This window comes from Scomber scombrus, chromosome 6, assembly GCF_963691925.1.
Source record: "Scomber scombrus chromosome 6, fScoSco1.1, whole genome shotgun sequence".
Lineage (NCBI taxonomy): Eukaryota > Metazoa > Chordata > Actinopteri > Scombriformes > Scombridae > Scomber > Scomber scombrus.
This window is the reverse complement of record NC_084975.1, coordinates 1,705,582-1,719,857: the sequence shown is the minus strand read 5'-3', so window position 1 is coordinate 1,719,857 and position 14,276 is coordinate 1,705,582. Positions and strand designations below refer to the sequence as shown.

Here is a 14,276-nt window from a genome sequence, read left to right as displayed (position 1 = left end):
AAAACAATGTTACTCCAACAGTTTGGGACTATTTTCAGCGGTGGATGAATCCTTATTTGGTGCTGCAGTGAGTTTTCCTGGCAGCAGGACGGTGTGTGTGTGTGTGTGTGTGTGTGTGTGTGTGTGTGTGTGTGTGTGTGTGTGTGTGTGTGTGTGTGTGTGTGTGTGTGTGTGTGTGTGTGTGTGTGTGTGTGTGTGTGTGTGTGTGTGTGTGTGTGTGTGTATATCAAGCAGTTCTTATTAGTAGATCATTGTTGTTTCCTCACCAGACATTTAGACATTTTGGTCGTGTGAAGGAGATTTAGTTAAAGTCATTTCTGTTGAATACGAGTGAAAGCCAGAAATATTTTTCCTTTTAAAAACACCTGAGACGTTGCAGGGCTTCATCTTTCTTTATGTTCTTAACCTTTGTGTCGTCCTGTTTTGACTGTTCCTTCTTTCCTCCCTACCTTCCTTCCTTCCGTCTGTCCTTCCTCCCTCCATCCTTCTCTATTTCTTTCCTTCCTTCCTCCCTTCCTCTTTTCCTTTCTCCCTCCTACCTTCCTTCCTGCCTTCTTTCCTCTGTCCTTCTTCCCTCCCTCCCTCCTTCTTTCCTTCCCTCCTTCCTTCCTTCCTACCTTCCTTCCTCCCTCCCTTCCTTCTTTCCTCCCTCCCTCCTTCTTTCTTTCTTTCCTCCCCCCTACCTTCCTCCCTTCCTTTCCTTCCTCCCTTCCTCCCTCTCTTCCTCCCTCCCTCCTTTTCTCCCTTCCTTCCTTCCTTCCTCCTTTCCTTCCTTCCTTCCTTCCTTCCATCCTCCCTCCCTTCTTTCTTTCCTTTCCTCCCTTACTTCCTCCCTCCCTCCTTTTATTCCTCCTTCCTTCCCTCCTTTCTTTCCTTCCTTCCTTCCTTCCATCCTCCCTCCCTTCTTTCTTTCCTTTCATCCCTTCCTTCCTTCCTTCCTTGACTCGAGGACAACAGGAGGATTAATCTAAACTTTGTCCAAACTCTCAGAACCTTATTTTATATTCTAGTGAAGTTTCCAAAGTTTCCAAAGTTTCCAAAGATACTAAAAGTGTCTTAAATGATGATAGAAGATATTTCCACTGTTCAAACATCACACAGCTTCAATGAGGAGCAGCAGGAATAATGTAACCTGAACCCTGTTGGTGTTATTCTGCCATGATGTTAAAACTAACTCTAACTTTAAGGTAAATGTTTAGGTTTCAACAAGTTCATTTATATTTAAAGTAAACATATTAAATTCACTTCAAAATCATCCTTTAGATCGCGTCTATATTTATATCATCTTTCACTTTTATAGCCTCTTAAGTCTTACTCTGAGCTATATTCAGTTTAATGTATGTATTTATAGTTTGGTGCTTTTCATCTTCATCATTTAGAGGAATAAGATCTACAAGTTATCCCCTAAAATAGCGGAGGAGGAGGAAGGAAGAATGAAGGAAAGGAGGGAGGAAGGAAGGAAGGAGGGGGAGGAAGGAAGGATGGATGGAAGGGAGGAAGAAAGAATGAAGGAAAGGAAGGAAGGAAGGAGAGGAGGGAGGAAGGAAGGGAGGAAAGGAAAGAAAGAAGGGAGGAAGGAAAGGAAGGAATGAAGGACAGAGGAAAGAAGGAAGGAAGGAAGGTAGGAGGGAGGAAGGAAGGAAGGATGGAAGGGAGGAAGAAGGAATGAAGGAAGGAGGGAGGAAGGAAGAATGAAGTAATGGAGGGAGGGAGGAAGGGAAGGAATGAAGCACTCCTTTTTGTACTTTCTTTCTTATTCTTTCTTTCTTTCTTTCTTTCTTTCTTTCTTTTGACTCATTTTGACGGCTGAAGCTTCATATTAGCTTCACATCAACTTTTAAATACTTAACATTAACTTTTACACATTTTTAAGGGAGGAGTGTTGATTTAGTTCCCTTTCCACCCCGCGGTTTAAGTGTGGGTATGTTTACAGCTCCTCCGTGTGTGTGTGTGTGTGTGTGTGTGTGTGTGTGTGTGTGTGTGTGTGTGTGTGTGTATGTGTGTATGTGTGTATGTGTGTGTGTGTGTGTGTGTGTGTGTGTGTGTGTGTGTGTGTGTGTGTGTGTGTGTGTGTGTGTGTGTGTCCTCCATTGACATGCTAATATACTTGCCCTGACCCAGAAGCCTGTCTGACCTGGTTCTGGCTCTTTTGTGCTTGTCTGGAGGAGGAAACTCCAACGAGCCAATCAGAGCGAGGACGGCGGGTCATGTGACCTGCTGAAGCACCTGCTGACCAACACAACAGCAGCTGGTTGAAACAGCACACAGACACATAATTAGCACAGCAGAGTAGAAACAGCTGCACACATCTGCATGAGTTTTAATCACTATGAACATCTGGATGGTTTTATTATGTTTCAGAGGAATGAGACTCTTGATCTGTGTTAATTAGTTTAATTTAGCTCTTGGTGTGTTTAATAAGTGAACAAACTTTTATTCAGGATATGGGTCAGTGATAAATAACTTTTGTTGGTTTTATGTATTTTTTTTTAACCAAAAGTAAGACTGAATGCTCCTGAAAATGTCAAATGGTGTAACCACAAAAGAATGATACATATTACATATTTATCACCTACAGTGTATTTAAGTGGACTTATACTAATAATGACTTCATTTAAAACATGTAAATGTTTCCTGATCTCCATGGTAACCCAGAGTAAATGTAATATTTAGAACAATTGTATTCCATTACCTTTATTTAATATACATACATATATGCATAATGTCTCCACGTTGCATTTAGTGTTGCTTTAATGACCAGGGCTCAGCTAGTGTTGGGATTCCCTGGAAAATTGGCTTCTTTTCCCGGCATTTAAAATGTCTTATTTTCGGGGAAAATATGAATCCCTAGTGCTCATGCGTGACCAAGTGTACCGTGCCTAAGCACACCTCTTCCAACCGTACCGGACCAGGGAAGTGTACCGTACTCAAGCACGGTACACCTACACTCACACTAGCCAAATAATCCAGATTTTAGGGGCAAACATGCTGGGACACGGTACGATTACCTAGTGTGAGTACGCCCTAAGATGTTCAGTAACTCTGAGCAGATGTGAATAAATCCACATTATTAGTAGTAATCAAACCCAACACTGCAGGATATATAAACAGAACCTCACACTACTCACATTATTTCCTCATAAACCTGAAACTAAAACTAGAACCTGAGGCTGTAGATCAGTCTGATGTGATTCTGTTTTATGTGATTCAATGAATGAAGTCAGTGAGGGATTATTTGTATTCCTTCTTTCCTTTCCTTTCCCCCCTCCCTACTTTCCTTCCTTCTTCCTTACTCCCTTCAATCCTTCCTTCCTTCCTTCCTTCCTTCCTTCCTTCCTTCCTTCCTTCCTTCCTTCCTTCCTTCCTCTCTTCCATCTTTCCTTTCATCCCTCCTTTCTTTCCTTCCTCCCTCCTCTCATTCCTTCTTCCTTCCTCCCTTTCCTTCCTTCTTCCTCCCTCCTTCTCTCCTTCTCTCTTTCTTTCTTGCTCTCTCTTTCCTCCCTTCCTTCTTTCCTTCCTCCATCCCCCTTTCGTCCTTCCTTCTGTCCTTCTTTCCTTCCCCCCTTCCTTCCTTCCTTTCCTTCCTTCCTTTCCTTCCTCCCTTCCTTCTTTCCTCCTTCCCTCCTTCTCTTTCTTTCTTTCACCCTCCCTTCCTCCCTTCCTCCTTTCATCTGTCTTTCTTCCCTTCCTTCCTCTCTTCCTCTTTCCCTTTCTCCCTCCCTCCCTCCCTCCTTCCTTCTTTCCTTCTTTCCTTCTTTCCTCCCTCCCTCCTTATCTTTCTTTCTTCCACCCTACCGTCCTCCCTTCCTTTTTTCCTCTGTCCTTCTTCCCTTCCTTTCTCTCTTCCTCTTTCCCTTTCTCCCTCCCTCCCTCCCTCCTTCTTTCCTCCCTCTCTCCTACCTTCCTTCTTTCCTTCTTTCCTCCGTCCTTCCTTCCTTTCCTTCCCTCCTTCCTTCCTTCCTTCCTTCTTTCTTTACGTGTTATCCGTCATGGTGATGTCAGAAACCCGATGCAGAGCTCCAGCAGTTACTAGCAGAGAGCTGCAGGCTGTATTTCATTAACTGCTCCAACATTAAAACATAATGAACTTTGACCCTCTGGAAGCTTTAAAGCAGGAAACTGTGAAGTGATATTAGCGTCAAAGCCAGCGAGCGGCCGGACAGCTGCAGGTTATTAGCTCTTTAAGTCTTTAATGGCAGCACACCTGTGAGCCGTTAGTGGAGGATTAGTCTGCACGACATCATCAGCACCTGTAGCAGGAAATACTTGTTATACACACATGTAGCTTTTTATCATTCTGTTTGATTTACTCATTAAAACACTGATTATAAAGATAGATAGACATTAGACATTACATCATAAATCATACAGACCGGGGCATTATTAACTCTCCTGTTGTCCTTGAAGGAAGGAAGGAAGGGAGGAAGGAAGAAGGGAAGTTAGGGAGGGAGGAAGGAAGGATGGAGAAAGGAAAGGAGGTAGAAGGAAAGGAGGAAGGAAGGAAGGACGGATGATGGAGGAAAGAAGGAAGGAAGGAAGGTAGGAGGGAGGGAGGGAGAAAGGAAAAGAGGAAGGAAGGAAGAAGGAAGGAAGGGAGGGAGGAAGGAAGGAGGGATGGAAGGATGCAGGAAAGAAGGAAGGAAAGAAGGAAGGTAGGAGGAAAGAAGGAAGGAAAGAAGGAAGGAAGGTAGGAGGGAGGGAGGGAGGGAGGGAGGGAGGGAGGGAGGGAGGGAGGGAGGAAGGAAAAGAGGAAGCAAGGAAGGAAGGAAGGGAGGGAGGAAGGAAGGAAAGAAAGAAGGACATAAGGAAGGACAGAAGGAAGGAAGGAAGGAAGGATGGAGGAAGGAAGGGAGGAAGGAAGGAATGATGGAGGAAAGAAGGAAGGAAAGGTGGGAGGAAAGAAGGAAATAAGGAAGGGAAGGAGGGAGGGAGGAAGGAAGGAAAGAAAGAAGGACATAAGGAAGGACAGAAGGAAAGAAGGAAGGTAGGAGGGACGGAGGGAGGGAGGAAGGAAAAGAGGAAGGAAGGAAAGGAGGGAGGAAGGAAGGAAGGAACGAAGGGAGGGAGGGAGGAAGGAAGGAAGGAAGGAAGGAAGAAGGGAGGGAGGGAGGGAGGGAGGGAGGGAGGGAGGGAGGGAGGGAGGGAGGGAGGAAGGAAGAAAGAAAGAAAGAAAGGAAGAAGGAAGGTAGGAAGGAGAGACTGAAGGACGCAGGGTTGCAGGAGGATACATACTGTATATATTTTCAACCTGCCCTCAACTCTTTTTTATCTTGTATATGAGCATTAACGGCCGTCTGCTTCCTTCCTTTGCTCACTGAGCTTCTTGCTACCAGCTTTATCTGAATGCTTGTTTCTGCTTCTCCTCCAGGAACATTAAACCAGGACAACTGGGCCAAGAAGTTCCCGTCGTGCAGCAACGCCAGACAGTCTCCGGTCAACATCGAGGAGAGTCTGTCTCAGGTGAAGCTGCAGTACCAGAAGCTGAGGTTCGACGGCTGGGAGAGTCTGACGCCTGAAAGCACCACCATCAAGAACGATGGCAAGACCGGTGAGAACTGTCGACTCATTACTCAGACTCCAATAGTAGAAAAGAAGAGTTATTAGTTTATTTAGTCAGAAGAAAGTCAAAGCTCGAGCAACCAGAGGGGCTCTCAGGGATTTTGGGCCCCAACAGGTAATGTTGGAGTCATGCTGCTCTAACACTGATGCTTCACTATTAATAATCTAATGATGTCATAATAATAATATATCAGTCAGAGGACCAAACCACTACTTTACTGTAATACTGCATACTACATCACTATAATACTGCAGTACTTTTACTGTAATACTGCATACTACATCGCTCATAATACTGCAGTACTTTTAGTGTAATACTGCATACTACATCACTATAATACTGCAGTACTTTTACTGTAATACTGCATACTACATCACTATAATACTGCAGTACTTTTACTGTAATACTGCATACTACATCACTCATAATACTGCAGTACTTTTAGTGTAATACTGCATACTACATCACTATAATACTGCAGTACTTTTACTGTAATACTGCATACTACATCACTATAATACTGCAGTACTTTTACTGTAATACTGCATACTACATCGCTCATAATACTGCAGTACTTTTACTGTAGTACTGCATACTACATCGCTCATAATACTGCAGTACTTTTACTGTAATACTGCATACTACATCGCTCATAATACTGCAGTACTTTTACTGTAATACTGCATACTACATCGCTCATAATACTGCAGTACTTTTACTGTAATACTGCATACTACATCGCTCATAATACTGCAGTACTTTTACTGTAATACTGCATACTACATCATCATAATACTGCAGTACTTTTACTGTAATACTGCATACTACATCGCTCATAATACTGCAGTACTTTTACTGTAATACTGCATACTACATCACTCATAATACTGCAGTACTTTTACTGTAATACTGCATACTACATCGCTCATAATACTGCAGTACTTTTACTGTAATACTGCATACTACATCGCTCATAATACTGCAGTACTTTTACTGTAATACTGCATACTACATCACTATAATACTGCAGTACTTTTACTGTAATACTGCATACTACATCGCTCATAATACTGTAGTACTTTTACTGTAATACTGCATACTACATCACTATAATACTGCAGTACTTTTACTGTAATACTGCATACTACATCACTCATAATACTGCAGTACTTTTACTGTAATACTGCATACTACATCACTCATAATACTGCAGTACTTTTACTGTAATACTGCATACTACATCACTATAATACTGCAGTACTTTTACTGTAATACTGCATACTACATCGCTCATAATACTGCAGTACTTTTACTGTAATACTGCATACTACATCGCTCATAATACTGCAGTACTTTTACTGTAGTACTGCATACTACATCGCTCATAATACTGCAGTACTTTTACTGTAATACTGCATACTACATCGCTCATAATACTGCAGTACTTTTACTGTAATACTGCATACTACATCGCTCATAATACTGCAGTACTTTTACTGTAATACTGCATACTACATCGCTCATAATACTGCAGTACTTTTACTGTAATACTGCATACTACATCGCTCATAATACTGCAGTACTTTTACTGTAATACTGCATACTACATCACTCATAATACTGCAGTACTTTTACTGTAATACTGCATACTACATCGCTCATAATACTGCAGTACTTTTACTGTAATACTGCATACTACATCGCTCATAATACTGCAGTACTTTTACTGTAATACTGCATACTACATCACTATAATACTGCAGTACTTTTACTGTAATACTGCATACTACATCGCTCATAATACTGTAGTACTTTTACTGTAATACTGCATACTACATCACTATAATACTGCAGTACTTTTACTGTAATACTGCATACTACATCACTCATAATACTGCAGTACTTTTACTGTAATACTGCATACTACATCACTCATAATACTGCAGTACTTTTACTGTAATACTGCATACTACATCACTATAATACTGCAGTACTTTTACTGTAATACTGCATACTACATCGCTCATAATACTGCAGTACTTTTACTGTAATACTGCATACTACATCGCTCATAATACTGCAGTACTTTTACTGTAATACTGCATACTACATCGCTCATAATACTGTAGTACTTTTACTGTAATACTGCATACTACATCGCTCATAATACTGCAGTACTTTTACTGTAATACTGCATACTACATCACTATAATACTGCAGTACTTTTACTGTAATACTGCATACTACATCGCTCATAATACTGCAGTACTTTTACTGTAATACTGCATACTACATCGCTCATAATACTGCAGTACTTTTACTGTAATACTGCATACTACATCGCTCATAATACTGTAGTACTTTTACTGTAATACTGCATACTACATCGCTCATAATACTGCAGTACTTTTACTGTAATACTGCATACTACATCACTATAATACTGCAGTACTTTTACTGTAATACTGCATACTACATCGCTCATAATACTGCAGTACTTTACTGTAATACTGCATACTACATCACTATAATACTGCAGTACTTTACTGTAATACTGCATACTACATCACTCATAATACTGCAGTACTTTACTGTAATACTGCATACTACATCGCTCATAATACTGCAGTACTTTTACTGTAATACTGCATACTACATCACTCATAATACTGCAGTACTTTTACTGTAATACTGCATACTACATCACTATAATACTGCAGTACTTTTACTGTAATACTGCATACTACATCGCTCATAATACTGCAGTACTTTTACTGTAATACTGCATACTACATCGCTCATAATACTGCAGTACTTTTACTGTAATACTGCATACTACATCGCTCATAATACTGTAGTACTTTTACTGTAATACTGCATACTACATCGCTCATAATACTGCAGTACTTTTACTGTAATACTGCATACTACATCACTATAATACTGCAGTACTTTTACTGTAATACTGCATACTACATCGCTCATAATACTGCAGTACTTTACTGTAATACTGCATACTACATCACTATAATACTGCAGTACTTTACTGTAATACTGCATACTACATCACTCATAATACTGCAGTACTTTACTGTAATACTGCATACTACATCGCTCATAATACTGCAGTACTTTTACTGTGACCGAGAGACAAAATGTTCCACCCAGATAAAATCTATGTTTGGCTTTTAAAGCTTTGAAGATCACAACAGAGCCCAACCTCTTACTGAAAATGACGTATTATATAAAAATGTACAGATGAATAGAGCTGTGCATCATATAATCCTCCACTAACACCTTCATTGGACCATCGAACAAATGCTCCAACCACCAGGAGGATCTTCTTCAGGTCGCTCTTTGTCTCAGCTGACAAAAGCTCTCCTGCAGGATTCTTTGATGGTCTAATAAAGGTGGAGCGTTACATCGCCTCCTTTCATCCTCTGTATGATACCTTACATCACCTCAGAGAGAGACGCTATGCATGTGACTTTTGTTTTCTGCAGATAAAACATGGTCTTCCTCACTAAATCCAGCCTTTTGCAAAGTCATCGATCTATTGAAGACCTGCTTCCTCGTCCCTCTGAGGACTGCAACACTTTGATCCATGTGTGGTTGCACTCTCATTCATCTTCTCTTTGTTATATGTGTAGTCTGTCTTATTATGTTTTCATTTAACCTGCCGTCCTCTCAAGGTGGAGAACAAATATTGACTCAACTTGTCGCTGATTCAGTCGTGTTGAAACGTTTGTAAAAAGGCACGAAGCGATCCGTACGCTCTGTCCGTCAACTCTTTATTTACTAAAACTTTAAAATCTTCCATTTGTGTATTTGTGTGTGTGTGTATTGGTGTGTGTGTGTGCTTCCTGACAGCCTGAGAGCTTTATAAAGAGTTTGTATGGATGGCAGACTGTGCCTTGAACCTACACTGGGTCCATTTGTGTGCTGATAAAAACAGGTTTAAGTACTGTCGGCCTGAATCGTGCTCAGATTGTCCACCAAACATCTCCATTAATAAAAGCCTTTGGTGCAGCTGGCCACCGAACAACAACCACAACAGAGTGCTTCTTATTTCGCTGAGAGTCCCGTTGCTAAGAAGCGTTGGACTCGTCTGTTTGGGGGCTTTTTTTTTTTTGGTAAGGGGGCGAGGCTGGATCCCTTCTCTTGTCTACAATTTCACTTAACAATTGGCTTGAATGCACACTGTAGGTTATTGTGTTTCACACCACTTAGAGAGAGGAAATATATAAAAGGCCTTCGATCCTGAGCTGGTAACTGTATCCGTTACAACAGGACATCGCTGTATGAGGGGACAAGTTTTATCACTCTGTGTCTATCTGGGAGAAACTGTCAAGTAAAAAGAAATAAGAAGTCAACACTTTAGGGGTGAAAATAGGAGAAAAGGAGGAGAAAAAATGAGAAAAGATCAGAAAAGATGAGAAAAAGAGAAGAAAAGATGAGAATAAGAGAAGAAAAGATGAAAAAGGAAAATAAAAAAGTCAACACTTTAGGGGAGGAGAGAGGAAATAGACGGGTTTAGTTTCATAGATTAGATGCCTGCTGATGTTTCTCACTGAACATTTTTAAGCCGACTCGACTCTTAACCCTTAAACACTGTTCAGTATGACTGGAAATATGTGAAGTCATTTTTAAATATTATTTTATAAAATAATATAAATCAATAGAATATTTCATTTACAATCAAACTAACACTTTCTTTGTATGCAGAACATTGCATGCATGTTGACACAGTGTTATAGTATCACAGCTCAGTGGACTACAGGAGAGTTGCAAGCTTTCACAGGTAGAGGTGTGACATGGTTGGCGTGACTTATGTGTGGTGTCTGTGGGGACAAATGTGATAAAAAAAAATAAATAATAATAATCAGAGCATACTATACAACAGATTTAAAAAAATAATGCAGAGAAAGAAAGAAATCCAAAGCATGAAACCAAACTACTATATGACTCAATTATTCATCAAAAATCCTGTAGATGAGACCTGAGACAGTTATTTCCAATGAAAAGGTAAAATTACTCAGATGCTTTACTGCAGTAAAAGTACCAATACTGCAATGTGAAAATACTAGTTAAAGTATTACAGTAAAAGTACTGCAGTATTATGAGCGATGTAGTATGCAGTATTACAGTAAAAGTACTGCAGTATTATGAGTGATGTAGTATGCAGTATTACAGTAAAAGTACTGCAGTATTATGAGCGATGTAGTATGCAGTATTACAGTAAAAGTACTGCAGTATTATGAGCGATGTAGTATGCAGTATTACAGTAAAAGTACTGCAGTATCATGAGCGATGTAGTATGCAGAATTACAGTAAAAGTACTGCAGTATTATGAGTGATGTAGTATGCAGTATTACAGTAAAAGTACTGCAGTATTATGAGTGATGTAGTATGCAGTATTACAGTAAAAGTACTGTAGTATTATAGTGATGTAGTATGCAGTATTACAGTAAAAGTACTGCAGTATTATGAGCGATGTAGTATGCAGTATTACAGTAAAAGTACTGTAGTATTATAGTGATGTAGTATGCAGTATTACAGTAAAAGTACTGCAGTATTATGAGTGATGTAGTATGCAGTATTACAGTAAAATGTATGCGCTCCTGTTTTCAGTGGCGGTGGATGTGGACGGAGACTTCTACGTCAGCGGCGGAGGCCTCAGGTCAAAGTTCAAAGTGGGGCGTATCACCTTCCACTGGGGGCGCTGCAACGCCTCCTCAGAGGGCTCCGAACACAGTCTAGATGGAGTCAAATACCCTTTAGAGGTGAGATATCATAAAACATATTAGCATGGAGCTCAGGAATCCATAGATTCACCTTACCCACCTTACTCACCTTACTCACCTTACCCACCTTACTCACCTTACCCACCTTACTCACCTTACTCACCTTACCCACCTTACCCACCTTACCCACCTTACTCCCCTTACTCACCTTACTCACCTTACTCACCTTACCCAACTTACCCACCTTAATCACCTTACCCACCTTACTCACCTTACTCACCTTACCCACCTTAATCACCTTACCCACCTTACTCACCTTACTCACCTTACTCACCTTACCCACCTTACTCACCTTACTCACCTTACTCACCTTACCCACCTTACTCACCTTACTCACCTTACTCACCTTACCCAACTTACCACCTTACTCACCTTACTCACCTTACTCACCTTACTCACCTTACCCACCTTACTCACCTTACTCACCTTACCCACCTTACCCACCTTACCCACCTTACTCCCCTTACTCACCTTACTCACCTTACTCACCTTACCCAACTTACCCACCTTAATCACCTTACCCACCTTACTCACCTTACTCACCTTACCCACCTTAATCACCTTACCCACCTTACTCACCTTACTCACCTTACTCACCTTACCCACCTTACTCACCTTACTCACCTTACTCACCTTACTCACCTTAGTCACCTTACTCACCTTACTCACCTTACCCACCTTACTCACCTTACCCACCTTACTCACCTTACTCACCTTATCCACCTTACTCACCTTACTCACCTTACCCACCTTAATCACCTTACCCACCTTAATCACCTTACCCACCTTACTCACCTTACTCACCTTAACCACCTTAATCACCTTACCCACCTTACTCACCTTACCCACCTTAACCACCTTACTCACCTTACTCACCTTACTCACCTTACCCACCTTAACCACCTTACTCACCTTACCCACCTTACTCACCTTACTCACCTTAACCACCTTAATTACCTTACCCACCTTACTCACCTTACCCACCTTAACCACCTTAATCACCTTACCCACCTTACTCACCTTAACCACCTTACTCACCTTACTCACCTTACCCACCTTACTCACCTTACTCACCTTACCCACCTTACTCACCTTACCCACCTTACTCACCTTACTCACCTTACCCACCTTAGTCACCTTTCCCACCTTACTCACCTTACTCACCTTACCCACCTTACCCACCTTACTCACCTTACTCACCGTACAGGCCTGAATACCTGACCCCTACAGTGAGGAGATCTGGGGGCTCTGTTATGCTGTAGGAGCCTTTTTGCTTTTTTCACTTTAGAGGGAAGAGTCACTGCAGCTCTATCAATTGTTGACATAATCATTGTAACCCCTAAGATGCAGTTCTGCCAGTAAAAAGCAGACTGAGTGTGTCCTTAATGATGCATGACTGGCCCTGCTGGTGTTTGTGTAGGTTAACATGTTTCTGTTTCCTCCTACAGATGCAGATCTACTGTTACGAGGCGGATCTCTTTAACTCTTTAGATGAAACCATCAAAGCCGGAGGCAGAATCACAGCGCTGGCCGTGATGTTTGAGGTGAGAACGAACAACATGATGATACTGATTATTAAAAGCTTGTTATATTATCCATCCAAAAGTAACTAAAGCTGTCAAATAAATGTAGTGGAATACAAAGTACAATATTTCCCTCTGAGATGTAGAAAGTAGCATCACATGGAAATACTACAGTAAAGTACAAGTACCTCAAACTGTACTACAGTAAAGTACAAGTACCTCAAACTGTACTACAGTAAAATACAAGTACCTCAAACTGTACTACAGTGTAACTGGAACAGAAAGCATCATTTTTCCTCCTATTCTTTATTTACCATGTACAGTCTGAGAAGGTGTTTATCTGAACTCCTAAAAGTTGGCAGGTTTAAAGCAGAGAAGAAGACTTTGATGACTTCTTGTAGAGGGGGGGGGGGGGGGGTAGCATCACCGGTGCACTGTAGTACCACTTCAGTGCGTTTGAACCCTGTTGATTCATATATTTTGGCTGCGGTATCGTCTCCCAGCTCTCAGCGGTGCTGTCAGGGTTCGTACCGACCGTAGAAACAAGCTCCTCTCCGTCACGGCGCCTCCGGCTGCGTTGGCGTGTTCCAACCAGCAGAGGCCATGTTGGAACGGAGCTCAGAGGAGCGTCTGATGGGAAGCTCCAGGCTGTGTGTGTGTGTGTGTGTGAGAGAGTGTGTGTGAGAATGTCTGAGAATGTGTGAGAATGTGTGTGTGTGTGTGTGTGTGTGTGTGTGTGTGTGTGTGTGTGTGTGTGTGTGTGAGAGAGAGAGAGTGTGAGAATGTGTGTGTGTGTGTGTGTGTGTGTGTGTGTGTGTATGAGTGTCTGTGTGTGTGTATGAGTGTCTGTCTGTCTGTCTGTCTGTCTGTGTGTGTGTGTGTGTGTGTGTGTGTGTGTGTGTGTGTGTGTGTGTGTGTGTGTGTGTGTGTGTGTGTGTGTGTATGAGTGTCTGTGTGTGTGTCTGTGTGTGTGTGTGTGTTTTCGGGCTGCAGGTTTTGGTGGGAAAACTAGCAGCCGGTGCATGTAGTGTGTGAGCTCTGCCAGCTGCTTTGGCAGGGTAACTCGGACATTTTTAACTCTCCAAAATTCATGTTGCTGGAAGTCTGGAAGCTTTTGTTGTTGAAAAGAAAGAAAACCTGTTATATAACCTGAAAGTCTGATGTTTTGATCTGGCCTGCAGGTTTTATCATAAGTCATTCACCTTTTTTACCTCAGTACTTTTTCTCCATTGTGAAATATACAATAATAGTATGCAGTATTACAGTAAAAGTACTGCAGTATTATAGTGATGTAGTATGCAGTATTACAGTAAAAGTACTGCATTATTATGAGCGATGTAGTATGCAGTATTACAGTAAAAGTACTGCAGTATTATGAGCGATGTAGTA

The 14,276-nt window shown here is 41.3% G+C and overlaps 1 protein-coding gene across 1 annotated transcript in view; it reads left to right on the top strand.

Annotated features, from left to right (window-relative positions):
• The first annotated feature begins 2,985 nt into the window (after window positions 1-2,985).
• Window positions 2,986-14,276, top strand: part of ptprz1a (protein tyrosine phosphatase receptor type Z1a) — a 53,241-nt gene continuing 41,950 nt past the window's right edge. The window contains 4 exon segments of the mRNA XM_062420695.1: window positions 2,986-2,998; window positions 5,369-5,548; window positions 11,192-11,343; window positions 12,813-12,908. Coding sequence (XP_062276679.1) covers window positions 2,986-2,998; window positions 5,369-5,548; window positions 11,192-11,343; window positions 12,813-12,908 — 441 coding nt within the window.